The sequence below is a fragment of the Microtus ochrogaster genome, unplaced genomic scaffold, assembly GCF_000317375.1.
Source record: "Microtus ochrogaster isolate Prairie Vole_2 unplaced genomic scaffold, MicOch1.0 UNK45, whole genome shotgun sequence".
Classification (NCBI taxonomy): Eukaryota; Metazoa; Chordata; class Mammalia; order Rodentia; family Cricetidae; genus Microtus; species Microtus ochrogaster.
In genome coordinates this window covers 613-18,191 of record NW_004949143.1, presented here as the reverse complement: position 1 = coordinate 18,191, position 17,579 = coordinate 613, and the positions used below count along the sequence as shown (strand labels likewise).

At 48.0% G+C, this 17,579-nt stretch overlaps 2 protein-coding genes across 2 annotated transcripts; both read left to right on the top strand.

Moving 5' to 3' along the window:
- Window positions 1–1,601: 1,601 nt before the first annotated feature.
- LOC113455454 (paraneoplastic antigen Ma6E-like) lies at window positions 1,602–2,540 on the top strand. The gene has a single exon (XM_026777083.1). It carries the CDS (start codon window positions 1,602–1,604, stop codon window positions 2,538–2,540), a length of 939 nt encoding a protein of 312 aa, XP_026632884.1.
- Window positions 2,541–9,114: 6,574 nt separating this feature from the next.
- Window positions 9,115–13,304, top strand: Pnma3 (PNMA family member 3). The gene is made up of 2 exons (XM_005369162.2): window positions 9,115–9,635; window positions 9,903–13,304. The coding sequence occupies exon 2, from the start codon at window positions 10,005–10,007 to the stop codon at window positions 11,370–11,372; it is 1,368 nt and encodes a 455-aa protein (XP_005369219.1). The 5' UTR covers window positions 9,115–9,635; window positions 9,903–10,004; the 3' UTR covers window positions 11,373–13,304.
- The last annotated feature ends 4,275 nt before the right edge of the window (window positions 13,305–17,579 follow it).

The window sequence follows — 17,579 nt, the reverse complement described above, 5'->3', positions numbered from 1 at the left end:
CACAGGTCAGGGAACCCTGATTGCTCTTCGAGCTGATGAGGGAGGGGGACTTGATCGGGGGAGGGGGAGGGAAATGGGAGGTGGTGGCGGGGAGGAGGCAGAAATCTTTAATAAATAAATAAATTTAAAAACAAAAACAAGCAAACAAAAAAAAAACAAAAAAAAAGAAAGAAAGAAATTGAGCAACTCCAGATGGGATGGAGTGGGAATCCTCGGGCTGGGCTGTTGATTATAGTGTGTGTTAGGGTGGGCAATTTAACCCTAGGGAAGGCGCTCAAGGTTTTCTGATTTCAGATCAGAGTAGGAAACTCAAGCTCCAGATCCTCTGTGGAGAAAGAAAGGATAAGGCTTTCAGTTACTCTGTAGCAGAGCGTATTGGGGAGAAGCTCCAGCTGGTATGGGTAAGATGGCTCACTTCCTCCAATTAGGCCACACCTCCTAGTCCTTCTCATACTATCAAAGAGTTCCACTCTCTGGTGTCGATGGATGTTTCTTTGGTCTGCCAGCTCACAAAAAAATTACCCTGAGATTTATTATTAATCCCTATAGCTTTAGGCTTGTTCCACTAGCTCTTATAACTCAAATTAACCCTTTTCTATTCATCTACGTGTTGCCAGGTGATTTGTGGCTTTTACCTCTCCTCCTGCATGTCTTGATCTCCCTTCTTCTGGCTCACAACACCTCCTTTCTTCTCTGAGTTCTCTGTTCTTAGAAGTCCCTCTTCCTGCCTAGCTAATGGCCATTCAGCTCTTTATTAAACCAATCACAGTGACACATCTGCACACAGTGTACAGGAATATTCTGCAACACCCTAAGTATTCAAATATATGAGTCTATGGGGGCCATTCTTATTTAAATAACAGAGGCAGGGCTGTCTGATACCAACTCTCATTTTTCTCTTTTGCACTCACAGACTGCTGCAGAGGCTCACACTTTTGTCCAATTATGCGCTGTCCACCTAGGCCCCCTGCTATGGGACTGGCTATTCTTCAGGACTGGTGCAGGTGGATGGGTGCCAATGCCCAGCGCTCCCTGCTCATCCTGGGTATCCCCGATGACTGTGAGGAAGAAGAATTCCAGGAGGCTGTGCAGGCACCGAGTGTTTCAGAAAAGAGATCGGGGCAAAGGTCGCTTTGGTTGAATTCATTGACAATTTAAACCAAAGTCTGATCCCCCAACAAATACCAAATAATAGGGGGCCCTGGACTATGATCTTCCTGCCTCAGGTCCCTGATATCGAGCTACAGGACACATTCAATTTCCCTGCACAGGCTCATGGGCAAGCTTTGGAAGGGTCTTCAGGTGGGGCAAGGGCTTCAGGTAGGTCAGGGGCTACAATGGAGAAAGGAGATGTAGTTTGGGCTATGGGTGAGGCAGGAGGAGCAGCTGAGGAAGGAGCCGAGGATGAGGCAAGAGTACCTGCTGAGGAAGGAGCCGAGGGTGAGGAAGGAGGAGCAGATGTGGCTCCTCCTGCCCCCTTCCTACTGGAGGAAGGAGCTGCAGCCAAGGCAAGAGTGTCAGAAGAGGAAGAAACAGAAGGTGAGGAAGGAGCGGGTGAGGCAGGAGGAGCAGCCCAGGAAGAAGCTGCAGCTGAGGTGAGCATGCCAGATGAGGAAGGAGCAGCGGTGGATGGGGAAGGAGTTGTAGATGAGGGAGGGGTTGTGTATGAGGCAGCAGTAGTAGATGAAGCAAGATTGTCAGACGAGGGGGCTGTGGATGAGGAAGATGATGTAGTTGAGGCAGGGGCTGCAAGAATGTCTGATGAAGAGGGAGCTGGAGGTGACACGGGGGTCGCAGGTGTTATAGGAGCTATGGATTGGGCAGGGGCTGCAGATGAGGTAGGAGCTGCAGGAGAAGGAGGCGTTTTAGAGGCAGGAGCGGGAGGTGATGAGGGGTCTGCAGGTGATGAGGGCTTTGGAGATGATGAGGGGTTTGCAGGTGACGAGGGCTCTGGGAGCGATGAGGGGTCCGCAGGGGATGAAGGCTCTGTGGATGATGGAGGGGCCGTGGGAGAAGCAGGAGCTGCAGGAGAGGATGAGGCAGGAGCAGTAGGTGAGGCAAGACTGTCAGATGAGGAGGGAGCTGCAGGTGACATGGGAGTTGCAGGCATTCTAGGAGCCGTGGGATTGGCAGGAGCCGCAGGGGAGGCAGGAGGCTCAGGTGAGGAAGGGCCCTTTGATGTGGCAGGAGGGGCACGTGGGGCTGGAGCCTGGACCCAGCAGTGGGGCCAAGCCGTGCCGCCCATCCTGGAAAACATGGCCTACCAGGAGCTGAGGCACTTCTCTGGGATGGAAGAGCCCGGCTGTGGGGGTCTGTCTTTCGAGAGCTGGTTGGACCACGCCAGTGACATGCTATACATGTGGCGCCACATATCCGAGACGGAACGGCATCGGCGGCTGGTCAAGAGCTTGGGCGGCCCTGCCCTGGATCTCCTGTGTGAGCTTCTGGAAGAGAATCCAGACACCCCTGCGCAGGACTGCCTGGCTGCACTGGTGCAGGTGTTTGGCAACAAGGATACTATCACAAGTTCAAAATTTTAAATTTCCCTCGGTTGTTTTCTAAGTATAGACAAAAATGCTTCTCAAAAAAAAAATTCTTATAAGCTTCAGGGAGTCAAGAGACTTGAATCAATCATTCCCAGGTCAAACTGACTCCAGATAATTACTCCTGTCCGTCATCAGCAGCCTATGTCTCCAGACCTGTCTATTCCTGCATATGGGTTTTCTCTTGCTTCCTCCCCCACTTGGTTGGCATGTTCCCTCTCCACCTACCAGGACCATGGGCCTGGAAGTTTCAAGTGTAAACGCAAGCTAAAAAAAATTCTCCTATTCTCCTTAACTTTAACTTCTGTCTGTAGTCTATATCTGTCCTAGAAGATTTCCAGTCATCTGCCCCACACGTACCATCCCTAGGTGCTTCTAACTAAATTTCTGACCAACCTGAGTCTCTCCGGCACAGTCTGTTCCAAAGTGGTCTATTCTTCGCTATGCACAGGTGGTCCTGCAGAATCTGGGCATTGAGTGTTGAGAAAAATGGGTATCCCCTGTTAGCATCCAAGCACATCTTGGCCGTGCCCATTGGGAAGCTGGCACAGTGCAGTCACCCCTCTGCACATGGCAAGGAGTATGCTGACTGTATGCAGGTGCAAAGGTCCCTTTAAGAGACAAGCCCTGCCTACTCCCACTCTTTTCCCACTGCTCTTCTGAAGAAGCAAGCAGGTCTTTGTGCCTCTCTCTCTCTCTTCCCTGTTACCCTTTTCTCAATAAACTACATATTCAAGCTCTGTCTCCACAGTCTATTTGTTTCATGCACCTGTGGCGCTCACCCACCAAAGTCCCAACTCACTCCATAATCATCACATAACCTCATTATGCTGTCATTTATAGTCATAACACTAATCAATAAAGTTCTGATAAGCTATTAAACTAGCTCTGGCAGAATACCTCCACTACTATATTGCAAGATCAAGATTTTATATTCTCTTTGGTCATTTTCTACCTAAAAGATACTTTTCATTATGCAAAAACGTCTGTCACAGTCATTTCTGGAGGATTCACCTTAAACAGGTCAGATGTGCTCCTCCCTCAATTACCAGGCCCTAAGCAGCCCAAGTCTTCCCAGCGTTCCCTGATCCTGACACATTCCCCTTCAATCACCAGGACCTAAAGAATTTTCTTTTCTTCCTAAACTTAACCTTGTCCTTTGCTCTGCCAACACCTCGCCAGGTCCAAGAAACACTAGACAATTCCACAGAGCCTGGACAGCAGTGGGGCAATCTGATACCCCTGGCTATGGCCAGCATCCCAGCTTTTTCAGGTTCCCCAAGATTTCCAGGCTCACAAATCAGCAGGAAGCAGTTTTGAGAGCTTGACTCCCTTATCTCCGTAACCTGCCATTCCTAACTCCTAGCTTTTTTTTAACTCCTAGCTTTTTAATAAAAGAAACAGTAAAGAATGTTAGTATTCAGGCACACCCTATCATAGTGCTTCCTGCTCTGCACCAGCCTGCATAGCAAATGATACCCTGTCCCTTTAAGAGAGCTCTGCTCACTCCCAGTCTTCTCTCTTCCAAGGAAAGATGCCAAGACCCTAGGAAAGTGGGTCTTGGTGTTCTCTCTGTCTCTGTCTCTGTCTCTGTCTCTGTCTCTGTCTGTCTCTCCTTTCCTCCCCTCTACACCCCCTTTTAATAAAACTTCACACTCAATCTCTCTTGGCATGGCAAATTTGTCTGTTCCTTACCCGATGTCACCCACACACCATGGGACCTGCAAAGTCCCCAACTGGCGCCATAATCTTTCAGCTCCCTAGCCTGTCTTTTGACCATCATTCCAGCCTTCCAGCCCACCCCAATGATGCCCTAATTTCAGTTGGAAGAAGTTATAGAAAAGATTGTGTTGCCCTTTACCATAAGTTGCCAACTTGAGGCATGCGTGAGCTTGCATCCTCTTTTTTTATACATTGCCTGTTTCAGAAAAAGAAAAATAAGACATGAAAGGGAAGGCAGAAAGTATACATATAAGCCCCACCATAGACATAGTTTCCTAGTTTATTTTACATTTTTTTGCAGTTTATAGTTTTAGGGTTCATGATCTCTTAGCAAACACACTTATGATGGAAAAGAGTGGACCAATGTTTCATTCATGTTCTTCTTAAAAAATAATAAAAGGGGCAGGGGTGTTCTTCTTGAACACGGGGCACAGGACAGACACGCACAGCGGAACAAACACAGACACGACACGGCGGCTCCCACGTGGGTCCACTTTAATGGGGGAGGGAAACACAGAAGGGCAAAGGATGTGGGACACACGAGGAAAGGCAGGACGAGAAGGGGGGGAAGAGAGAGAGAGCCTCGTGTGGCCCTGCCTTTTTAACGGGGAGCGCAAGGGTGCGCACAGGTATCTGTAATCCAGGGGGAGTATGGGAGTTGTAGTTTCCAAAAGAACAACAATTCATATTTCCAGATACACGAGCAACAGAAACAGAAAACATCCATCTGTTTGTGTACTGTGTGTGTTAATTCTAGGGCAGTGTAATCAAGCATGCTTAAGCTTTAGTGATCTACAAGTCTCCATATGAGCGTATCCTCATGAACAGTCTGGGGGGAACTTGTCAGCAAAGCAGATGCCTGGTTAAGAGTGCGCTTGCGCAAGCGGCCATTTCCTGCAGCCTTGAGCTCAAGTAGTGGTGGACCCTGGGGAATGCTACAGTGCAAACCATCAAATGGCTGCTAAGGCAGCTTTGGCGTCTTCGGGGCTTCTCCTGAGGCAGTTCCCGCACAAGACGCAAGATGGCGCTGGATGACCACAAATAGTTCCCACTGCGCCAGTGTTCTCCCACTGCCCATCCCCCACTCCATTTCCCCTGTCTCCAGCAGGCCCCTGATTGGCCAAGGTTGTGTTCCTGGGGTGGCCTTGCCTGGGCAAGCAGCTTAGGTGACCTCAATAACTGTGCTGATCTCCAGGACACCAGGTTCTCCCCCACTCCCCAAGACTGAGCCAACTTCCGCCGTGCCAGATGGGGGAGTTCAATTTCCCTGTGCATTTATTTAATAACTGAGGCCCAGCAGTGGGGGTCACACTTTGTCCAGTCTCAGTAGTTATGGAGTCCCTCGTTGTTTAAATGTAAAAAGGAGAAGAGTAGAAAGAGGATTGTTCTGTCCTGGTATTGAAGAGCCAAAGACACTCCCTCCCCACATACGCACAAACACAACATTTTAAAAAAAGTTATACACACTTGCAGTGTATTGTGAACTGTGATTATATCCACTCCCCATTATACTCTGCTATATGCCTTCTCATTTCTCTGAATTCATTCCCACTTGATCCTAGCAGAGATCATCACTCCTTATTGTTTGGACAATTTTACACACACACACACACACACACACACACACACACACACCACTGTGTTGTGCTTATACTCACTCCTCTCCTGCTGGAGAGGGAGTGCCAAGGGAGGGGTAGGGCCAGCTATCTCAGGGTCAGTGAAGGGCAAAGCCAGCTCAGCCACCCTCAGATTTCAACAGACATGGTTCCCATGGAGATCAGCACAGATCCCAGCTGCATGCAGCAGGACCACAAACCTTGTTCAGCTTGTTTTCTTATAGAACCCAGGACCAGCAACCCAGGGATAGCACCACCCACCATGGGTGTGCCCGTGGATCAATAATTGAGAAAAAAGCCTTCCAGCTGGATCTCATGGAGGCGTTTCTGCAGTTGAGGCTCCTTCCTCTCTAATGACTTTAGCTTGTGTTAAGTTGACCAGCCAGTACTGAGGGTTATGGACATAATCATCATGATGAGAAGCAGATAAGAAGGGTGCTGGACTGGTAGCTGGGAACTTTACATCCCAATCCTTGAGGAGAGAGAGGGAGGGAGACAGAGAGGGAGGGAGACAGGGAGGGAGGGAGACAGGGAGGGAGCGCGCAGGAGGGAGGGAGAGACAGAGAGATAGCAGAAAGGAAAGGAGAGAGAGAGAGCTTGACTTTTTGAAACCTCAAAGCACACTCCCAGAGACACACTTCCTCCAACAAAACTGCATCTTAGCCTTTAACAAACAGTTCGTGCAAATATATGAGCTTATAGGCGGCATTCTCATTCAAACCACCAGAGCCACCAGGCCTGGCTCCCTCTGTATCTTTGAAGCTAAGACTTAGCTATGACATTGGGGAGGGCATTATAATTGTCACTCTCCCATTATCTCCCTCTTGTGGCACCTTACTAGTCTATCTATGATGCTAAGAGAGCCTAGTGATATCCTTGTCACAGAGGGTTTACCTTTTGCCTATATTGTATTCTTATTTCTTCTAGTGAAACCCCTCGGTCTTAGTTACTTTTCTGTTTCTGTGATAAAACACCATGACCAATTCAACTTATGACTGAAAACATTTAATGTGGGACTTATGGTTTCAGAGGGTAGAGTCTATGATGGCAGAGCAAACACATGTGTGGCAGCAGGGACAGCTGAGAGCTCACATCTTGTCAGCAAGTTGCAGACAGAGAGGACTATTTGGGAAGAAACCTCAAAGCCCAGCACCAGTGGCACAGCTCTCCCAAGGCCACATTTCCTAATTCTTCCCAAATAGTTCTGCCAATAGGGGAACCAAATATTCAAACCCATGAGCCTGTGGGGGCCATTCTCCTTCAAACCACCATATCCTTTGGGGTTGAAGGTCAGGAAGAGTGCAAGCCACTTCATTTTTAACTACCAAGAAGCTTCTATTCTCTGCACTGCAGAAGCCATGGACTCAGCCTTCATTGCCTATAGAAGTTAGCTTTCTATCTTCCATCTTGATCCAGGACAACCTGATAAAAAAAAAGCTATGGTGTTCCCTTTGTCATCTTAGGCACACACATTCAAACCAAGCAAATCCCTGTTCTTACAGCGAACTTCTACCTCTGCCTCACTATCACCAACACGGGAACCCAGATTGCCTTCTTTGTACCCCCAAGCCATCTTGAGACCTCTTCCACAACCCTCCAACCCTCAATTCTGTAACTAATGAAGGGTGTGTGTGTGTGTGTGTGTGTGTGTGTGTGTGTGTGTGTGTGGTGTTGTTGTCAGTGTCAACATCAGTAGCATTTCAGTAATGTGACTGTCCCACCTGTCCCTGCAGATGAGGAAAACCAAGTGGAAGCCTGAAAAAATGTACCCCTTCCTACTCACATGGCCAGAAGATTATAAAAAAACAATGACAGAGGTGGATTTCAGAGATTAGGACAATCTGCAAATTCTAAAAGATGTAGCTATAGTGGTCCCCAACATACCTACTTAATTTGCTCTTTAGTAACCTGTAAAAGCAGAGCATTTCTGCAGAATTACTGTACAGTATCTCATAGTGCAGCACGTGGTGATCCTAGTTGGCCTCTGAGTGGCCTTCTTAGATGTTCTAGTCCAGGGCAAGGCCAAATAAATCGCAGTTTCCTTCTCCACAGTCTACTATACTTCGACAATGTAACTGATGTTTCCCCATCACTTTTCCATATGTGGTACCTTTGTGCTGGTTACTACATGTGCTGATGGGGACACAAAGCAAATGATGCATTTCTATTGGCTTCAAGGCCAATGATTAACTTTACAAATGTGTTAAGAAAAAACTTTACAATTTGAACAAATTCAAACTTATTGTTCCAATTTTGCTGTTACCCAATCCTCTGCCTAATGTTCAGAACATTCACAGATTAACTCTGTTCTAGAGAAATTCATGACAAGTCTCTCTGCTTTGACAAGACTGTTTTTATGAGTGTGAGTGCTTTGCTTGATGTATGTCTGTACACCTCATACCTGGTGTCCACGGAGGTCAGAAGAGAACATTAGATCTCCTGAAACTGGAGTTATAAGCCAGCCTGTGGGTGCTGGGAATAGAACCTGGGTCCTCTGCAAGAATAGTCAGTGCTCTTAACAGCTGAGCCATCTCTCCTCCCGGAAGCAGCGTGTTTGGCATATGACAGTGTAGGTTGAGCAGATAAAGAAGTGGTTTGGAGCAAGTTGAACCTTTAGAGCAACAAAGCTGAGATCAGTATGAGGCCTGAAGGCAGCAACTGTTTTGTGAGAGACATTAATTGGGAACAACGTATTTGATGTTATTTAAGGAGTATATACATGCTTGATCTCCAAAGTAGGCATGCCAAGGGGCTATTCCATATGTCATGAAAGGAGACTCATTACTTGTGGAGCAGCAGTTCTCATCCTGTGGGTCACAACTGCCTTGGGCTTCAAATCTCCAAAGCAGCTTTTCAAGAAGCTGGATATACAGCATGCAGAGCAGGAAAGGCCCGCCAGTGCTGGACCCTCCTGTGAGCTGGCCACTGGCGCCAAGGGCAGGAAGGCATGCAGGCCCCACAGCGGTGAAAGTGCCTGCAGCCCCTTCCACTGGGATGGGCATCACCCAGATACACTCCATGGGGAGTGGCGGGATGGGGTGTGTGGGCTCATGTGCTATCTATCTATTCCAGGGACTCTACCTAGAATAGGTGTTGCTTGCCCAGCTCTGTCACTAGACTAGGTCCAGATAGGGACTCACCAGGGCAAAACCCTCAGAGTCCCTGATCCCTTGATCAGGAAACAGAGCTGGAGGAGGCAACACAGATTTTTGGTGCCCTTCTGTGAAGACCCCTGAGCACTCTGGGGCCCTGACTTTGTATTCTCGGGGAGAGCGGAACTGACCTGGATTCATGACAAGGGACAGCTTGGGGACAGTCAAAGGCAGGAGGACACTGGATACTGACTCATAAACGCCAGATTCCGAGAATTGAGGTGGGGTCCTCTGTGCTGGAGTAGCGGAGGTATGTTGGGGGTGGGCAGCAGCAGGTGACGTCACCTGAGGCCCCAGGTTGCCCAAGGCCTAGGCAACAGACTTGTCGCGTGATCCTCATGCGCCAATGGCTCAGCGGTCTCCCAGGCGACGCGGAGGGTCCGCGCTTCAGCGCCACAGCACCCCCGCCCCAAGTCCGCACTGCAGAGAGCGGAGGCGAGCCCGCGCCAGCGCATTGGACGACGTGCGGGACCAGAGGGCCAGAGAGAGCAAGGAAGCTGGCAAGAGACCCTGGAAAGGAATGGTGTCCGACCCCACCTCCTCTCTGAGCAGTCTGGGAACCTCACTGCGGCAGTGAATGAGGAAGCATCTTGACCTAAGAGGTACCAGCTCACAGGAGGAAGCGGCTGGCCTGGGCAGCCCCCTCCGCCCAGTAGGGTGGTACTGCTGCAGCCTTTGGGTTGGGGAGGGGGCTGCAGCGGGGGGCCCAACCCGGTGGGGCCTCCGCTGCAGCCTTTGGGGTGAGGAGGGGGCTCTAGCACGCAGCGGGGTGGGCTGTAGAAGTGTCTTCGCAGGAGGTGGATGGAGGCTGGGTGGCGTAGAAGGGACGCGGGGGGGGGCGCATTAATCTCCTTTCACCCTTTTTACAGACTCTGGAGGCCTGGGAGGGCTACGGATCTGGAATTTGCCCCAGATTTATGTGCATCACACCCTAATCACTCCCTACATTAGAATCTCTTGAAGTTGGAGCCATGCCATTGAACCTGTTGCAGGACTGGTGTAGGGGGGAGCATCTGAACACCCAGAGGTCTATGCTGATCCTGGGGATTCCTGAGGACTGTAGTGAGGATGAATTTGAGGAGACTCTGCACGAAGCTCTCAGGCATCTGGGAAGATATAGGATCATTGGCAGGATGTTTAGGAGGGAGGAGAACGCCCAGGCCTTTCTGGTGGAACTTGCACGTGATTTTGACTATGCGTTGGTACCCAGGGAAATAGAAGGAAAGGGTGGGCCCTGGGAAGTGATTGTGAAACCCCCTAATTCAGATGATGAATTTCTCAATAGACTGAACCACTTCTTAGAGGAAGAGAGGCGCTCAGTATCAGACCTAAACAGGCTCCTTGGGACATACTCTAATTATTCACCTAACAAAGCAGCGATATCAGCAGATTTCTGGGCCTGGGCTCAGACCTTCGGTGCAGTGATGCAGCCTCTGCTAGAACAAATGTTGTACCGAGAACTAAGAGTCTTTTCTGGGAACACAGCGTCATTCCCAGGGTTATTGGCCTTTGATTCCTGGCTTGAGCACACTACTGAGATGTTACAGATGTGGCAGGTACCTGAGGTGGAGAAGAGGCGGAGGCTGATGGAATGCTTGCAAGGCCCCGCTCTACAAGTGGTCAATGTGCTCCGTGCCAACAATGCTGCCGTCACAGTGAAGGAGTGCCTGGAGGCCCTGCGCCAGGTATTTGGGCCCGTGGAGAGCCGCAGAATGGCCCAGATGAAATTTTGTAAGGCTTATCAGGAGCCAGGAGAGACAGTTTCTAGCTTTGTGGTCCGTTTGGAGACCCTGCTCCAAAAAGCCCTAGAGAAAAGGGCAATAGCACGAAGGAATGTGAATCAGACCCGCCTTAAACGAATCTTAGGTGGGGCCATCCTTACTGGAAAACTTCGAGAGAAACTTAAGCTAATGAAACAGCGTCGGAAGCCACCTGGTTTCCTGGCCCTGATGAGGCTTTTTCGTGAGGAGGAGGAGTGGGAAGCTACTACGGGGGCAGAGAATAGCTGCCCACAGGGGCTGGAAATAGGCAGGGAGAGGGCACTGTTTGTTCCTGCCTTTGACAGTGGTCTTGAGAAAAGACCTTCCCAGGGTTCCCGTCGCAGGAGGCGCAGAGGCCAGCACCGAAGGGGAGGTGTGCCTAGAGATAGATCTCAAGGTGCAAGAAAGCGGAATTATGACACATTCTGCTATAGTTGCGGGGAAGAAGGCCACATCAGAGTACACTGCTTGAACCCATCCAACCGGACCTTAGTGAAGCAGAAGAGACGGGCTGCAATGGAGATGGGAAACGGGGCCTGGGCTTGGGAGAAGAGCCACCCCAAGCCCAAGACCAAGTAGGCTCCAGGGAACAGGGTAGCCACTGTTCCCGTAAGCCAGGGAGACAAAAAAGGTGTTTGAAGGAGGGGAAAGAGCAGTTCAGAGAAATGGCAGGGGACCTTAGTAAGGTACAATGGCAACATAACCAGGCACAAGTTAAGTCCCCTAAGCCAATGCCAGCTGGAGAAAACTCTAACAAGCAAACCTACACCACATTCAGCTCAGTAATGAGCAGATGCAAGGCTCCTAGGATGTACCATAGGAGGAAGCCAGGAGCTGCTGCAGCTGCATGGAGCCACAAGGACTCAGATGGGGACATCAGGAAAGCAGAAGCAGAAGATAGGAAGGCTGTGACTCTAAGAAACCTAGCAACTTCCGGTCCCCATGGGGTGTGGAGGCTGTCCTTGCCAGAGAGAACCAATGCCTGGGGAGAAGTACAGCAAGGCCGGGAGACAGTGCTCCGGAGAGGAGGCCGCAGGATCCAGCCTGTCTTCAGGATCATCTACACTGCTCTAGGGGAGCCTCACGAGGGCAGCACCCTTGAGTCCTTTCGTGAGTGAAACACCAGGGTCCCTGGACCCAAAGGCCCCGGGACACCAGTGCCAACCCGGAGGCAGATCCCATCCTGGCACCCCGGCAGGACTGTGAGTGGGGGGAAGACAGCAGTGCCCAAGAAGATCCCCGGGCTAGGGGTGCGTACCCAGCACCATAAGGTTTGTGCCCTCAGCTGGTCTGAGAGCCCATGAGTGTGCAGGACAGATTGGTGTGAACAAGGAGGTGGAAGAGCAGCAGCAGGAGGACTTGGTGGGGCGGTAGTTTGTTCTGGTCTCTTTTGTCCAGGGCTGCTGGAGAAATCCAGAGAGCAAGCAAGGAGAGCCTGGTGAATACAACTCGGCAGGCAGCTGCCACGGCTGGCCCCCAACCCTGCCGACCTGAGAGGGTGGCCTGGCGCTGCTGCCGAGGTGCCATCCTCCGTCTGCCATCCACACCAGACGGGTGGAAGTTACAGAAGAGGCCGCCTCAAGGGTTCTTTCTGCCTGGCTCTCCCAACACGGATGCCCCCTCCCCATTGCTATCCCGAGGGAGGCTACTCCCGCCTCTGGAACCCCTCCCCCCACTTATCTGCTAACCTCATAGTGACCCACTCGGCTGTCCACCGAGTCCTTTCCCCCTTGAGTGCTCATCCCCCACCCGTTGCTTCTGTACCAAGCTGTGAGTGAAGTGTGTGTTAACTTGAGCAGCTGGAGGCCCTGACTACCTGGTCAGTGGCCCCTACTCCCGGCATGTGTTGTGAGCTTCTGTGAGCTGCTTTGCCAGCCAAGGCTGCCTAGCTCCCCTCCCACCGGTGTTGTGAACGCTTCTCGTCTGCTTTCCCGGTGTACATCTAGGCCAGCTGCCCGCTGCTTGCTCTCCTGCAGATGTGTGGGTGTTCTTACACGATCAAGTGCTCCCCAGAACCCCCAGGCCCAGTCCTGGATGCCAGCGGGAAGCAAGGATGTCGACAAGGGACTGGTTGACTCTCTTATGACTGACTTCAATCTGGAGCAGACAGGAAGACCTGAACTGGAGATGGGTGGGACCCGGGGACTGTGCTGTAATGTTCTACTCCTGTAGTTACTTGTGACTATGTTTCCCAGGCTTGATGGAATATTCCTTGCTGTGCTTTGCAGTGTCCTGTGACTATCTTGTACCAGAATATGACAGGGCCACCCTACAGTGGGCAATTCCTTGTAAGGGTTCATCAAAGGCTGAGGGGATTGCAAAAGGTAGTTCTTGGGCCCTTGGGAAGAGAGAAAATAACAGAGGGATCCCAGAGTGTTTGGCCCTTTAGAGGAGCTCCATGGGGTGGTCCAGAACCTGTGTTGCTTCTAGTGCTGTGGAGCATTTGTGTTCTCATCCCTTTCTCTTCAAGATAGTAAATGTCTCTGTTCAATAAACTTAATATAAGTTCCAGCTGTTTCTGGCCTCTTCTGAAGTGGGGGATGGGGTGAGGCAGAGGGAGCAACATTAATATATGTTCAAAGCAGAGCCCATGTGGGCCTATGTGGTTCCCTGGGTAAGTGGGAGTTAGGTGACTAGGTGCTGTATGGGTGGAGGGAGAGTACTTTCCTGGTTTCCCCAGGACACTCAGGGAGACCCCAGGAATGAGTAGGTTCGGCTTTTAAAGGAGGGCATTGGACAACAAGCAGGACCTGAGGCTCCTGGATGCCTGGCAATGCACTGAAGGCTTAGTGTATCTGACCTGGCATATTGTCTGTGTGATATGACATCATGTATGAATATGTGTATGTCAGTTAGTGATTGTGTGTGAGTGAGTGTCCAGTTTATTAGATTTCTGTGTATTTCAACAGACTAGCAAGTGACTGTACGTTAGTGTGTGGCAGTATTGTGTTAGTGAATCTGTTAACACGTGAGCAAATGTGAGAGATGCCTCTGAATGTATCAATATTAATGAATATACATGTTTAAGTTTTAGTACACATTTTCGAGTGTTAGTAAAATTGTGTTTGTTGTACAGTGTATGGGAATATTAATGTGCATGCTAATGAACACATGTACTCTGCCAGTATGTGGCTATGAATGTGTATCTGTGAATTTATGGACTTTGAGTGTATTCATGAACGAATGTGAGCACATGAGAGTAAAGAGCCTGACGTATAGGAGTTTGTTGTTGCATGTGTGAGGAGGAATGACATGTTTGTGTGTTAGTAAAGAAGAATGTAAAAAAAAGCATGCAAATTTGTGCTGCAAATACATAACGATTGTTGATATTTTTATTTATTTAAGGAATTAAATAATGGTGTTGGAAAGAACAAGAGACAACTGACTTTCAAAAACAAACACACACACACAAAATCAGTTGTACAACTGAGACTCAACAGAGTATGTGAATTAATGATGATAGTCCCCAGACTAGAAAGCCTAATGCCAGTCCGGGAACATCCCTGTTTTCAAGTTTTTCTTCCACTGTTTACTATTGTTATTGAAATGCTGAAATTCAGTACAGTATCCTTGCTTGGATATCTTTGTGGATTTTTTTTCCCCTTTCTTCTATGTAAACAATCAGGACTAGAATGGCTAGGGCATGTTGTTAGGCCTATACTTTACTATATATTAAGAAATTTCAGACAGATTTCCAAAGTTAATGTGACAGTTTACACTCTGATCACAGAAGTGCTCATGTGTCCTCCAAAGATGTTTATATTGTCAGCTTTGCATTTTGGCCAATCTGTTGTTGCATGCATGACTCATTATGTTTTTTTTTGTTTGTTTGTTTTGGGTTTTTTTTGTTTGTTTTTTTGAGACTAGGTTTCTCTGTGTTACTTTGGAGCCTGTCTTGGAACTAGCTCTTGTAGGCCAGGCTGGCCTCGAACTCACAGAAATCTGCCTGCCTCTGCCTCCCGAGTGCTGGGATTAAAGGTGTGAGCTGCCATTGACCAACTCCCATTGTGGTATGTTACAGCCATCTTTAATTTTTATAATTTTTATGGTTGTGGGATTTACATGGATGCCGTGTTTGTGAATGCAGATATACATGCACGTCAAAACTGAAGGCTCAATCAGATGGCCTCCTCATTTGTGCTCCACAGTATTGTTTTTTAATTTTTAAAAGATTTTTTTTTAACTTTAAAAGGCTTATTTTATGTGTGAGAGTGTTTTGTCTGTGTTTATGTTTGTGCACCACATGCACATCTGTGGAGGTTTGGGACTGGAGTTACAGCTGTTTGGGAGCCACCCAGTATGGGTACTGGAAATTGAACATGGATCCTTCAGAAAAGCATCATGTTCTCTTAACCACTTAGCCATCTATCCAACCTCATAACCATATTTTTTGAGACAAGGGTCTTCACTGAACCTGGAGCTCGCTGATTTGGTTATAGGCTGGTTAGTTCTAGAGATCTGGCTCCATGTCTGTGGTTCTGCGATTATAGTCTTGTGCAGTAGCACCAGTTACATGGATTTCAGGGATCTAATTCCAGGTCCTAATTAACATAGCTTATCATACATCCCTCCTTTCTGCTTTCCTTCTTCCCTCTTAAATGGTCTCACCTTTCTCTTTCACTTCTCTCTGTCTGTCTGTCTCTGTCTTTCTCTTGCTCTCTCTCACACAAATATGTATGCATGCCCTTCTATATTCATGTTGTATAGATGACATATATGCAATCTAGACTCCATATATGTGATATTTGTCGATTGTGCTTGGTTTTTTTTGTTTATTTTGTTCTTTTTTGGTTTTTTGAGACAGGGTTTCTCTAACTTTGGAGCCTGTCCTGGAACTATCTCTTGTAGACCAGACTGGTATCGAACTCACAGAGATCCGCCAGCCTCTGCCTCCCGAGTGCTGGGATTAAAGGCGTGCGCCACCACCGCACTTGTTTTGTTCTTGTTTTACTTAACATGATGATCTATTGTTTCATTTAGCTTCACTTCAAGTCTCATACTTTTATTTTTCTTTATAGTTCAATAAAACTCAGTTGTGTGAATATACCACATTTTCTATATTCATCAGTTTATTATCATGTAGGCTAATTATTTTGTCTATTGTTAATAATTTTACAATAAACATGAATGCATAGGGATCTCTGCAGTATGGTGACTTAGCAGGAAAATGGTGTAGCTTTAACCTATATACTGATTTCAATAATGGCATTATTAGAATGCCAACAAAAGTTTCTAAGGATACTTTATTATCTAAATGTATTCTTATTTATGTGTATGCATACCTGCCTGCTTCTCTGTATGAACCTCACTTACACTAAGAGTCCATGGAGGTCAAAAGAGGGCATTGATCTTCTGGAACTGGAGTTACAAGTGACTGTGAGTCAAGTGCTGCGGGTGCTGAGAAGTGAACCTGGGTCCTATAAATGATCAGTAAGTACTCTTAACCTCTGAGACATGACTTTAGTCCCTTGTTTTCTTTTCTAAGAAATACTATAAATTATTCAAGGATGTCATACATTGTATTTTGGCTATTTTTGTCTCCTTCCCCATCAGTACTCCACTTTACACTCACTTCCAAACCCACCCAACTTTGTACAATGGTTGAAATTCATTGACTGCCATGAGTACTGCTGAGATACTATTAAGTATATGGTAAGTCACTGGAGCATGGCAGAGCTACCACATGTCATATTCACAAAGAGAGCTACCTCCCCTTCTCTCAACAGCTATTACTTACCAATAGCTCCTCACTGAGGGATCACACTGGCCCAATCCACGCTGTGATTTTGTTTGACTTGAGCTTGCATGGATCTGCTGCATGCTGTCACAATTTGTGTGAGTTTATGTGAGCAACTGACCTCTTTAGAAAACACTGTTTTCCTTCTAATCATCCACTGTCTCTGGCTCCTATGCTTTTTCTACACCTCAGTGGATAAGAGTACTAGCTCCTTTTTCAATTGAACCTATTCCAGGTTAGATTCTGAATATTACATGGCAGATTACTACCATATAATACTCCAGTTAGAGAGGGATATGACACTGTCTTGTGACTTTACAGGTATGAAGAGAGTCTAAAAATATACATGCAGACAAATGTCCCATAGAAGCAAAATTAAACTATAATAAAAATGAAAAAAAGAAACTGGTGCCTATGAAGATGGTTTTAAATGCCTGTACCCTAAAGATGTACTGAATCCATGGTTCAATTCAACATCTCAGGGCACTTGCAGCATGAATGTGGCAGTGGGTATCATCTGCACATGAAAGGGCAAAGTTGATTTCTTACTGCTGACCTGGGCATTTGCATTTTTTTTTCTGGGAAGCATCACTTAGATTTCTGCACTAACAGGGCCATGCCACTGTTGATGAGCATGTCCAACTGGCACAGAAGTGAGGTTAATGACAGGTGTTAGTTGCCCTTTGACACAGACATTCGGCCTATGTCCAAACATCTCCACTCCTGCATCATTTCCCTGCAGTCCTACTTCTGTGGAGGAGCAAAGAGCACAGCTCTGGTCTTGTCTGTATCCCCTGCAAGGACATGTGCTGTACCCCTCTTCTTATGGTTCACACAGTGCAGCGTGACAGATGTGGTGTCATTGCATAGGGCTGACTTTCACCTGTGTGCCCAAACACCCCAGACCCCGGGCACCCACCTTCATGACTGAGTAATTGCTTCTCTATTGCTTGTGAGCTGTAAAATTCACCAACTCACACCTATTGCCTGAGATGTCACATACCTTTGGATATGTTGTGACCTGTTGGTAAAGAAGAAACACACACACA

What these genes read in the sequence shown, in the direction of transcription:
- LOC113455454 (XM_026777083.1), top strand. Translation starts at nt 1,602, where the DNA reads ATGCCAGATGAGGAAGGAGCAGCGGTGGATGGGGAAGGAGTTGTAGAT.
- Pnma3 (XM_005369162.2), top strand. Translation starts at nt 10,005, where the DNA reads ATGCCATTGAACCTGTTGCAGGACTGGTGTAGGGGGGAGCATCTGAAC.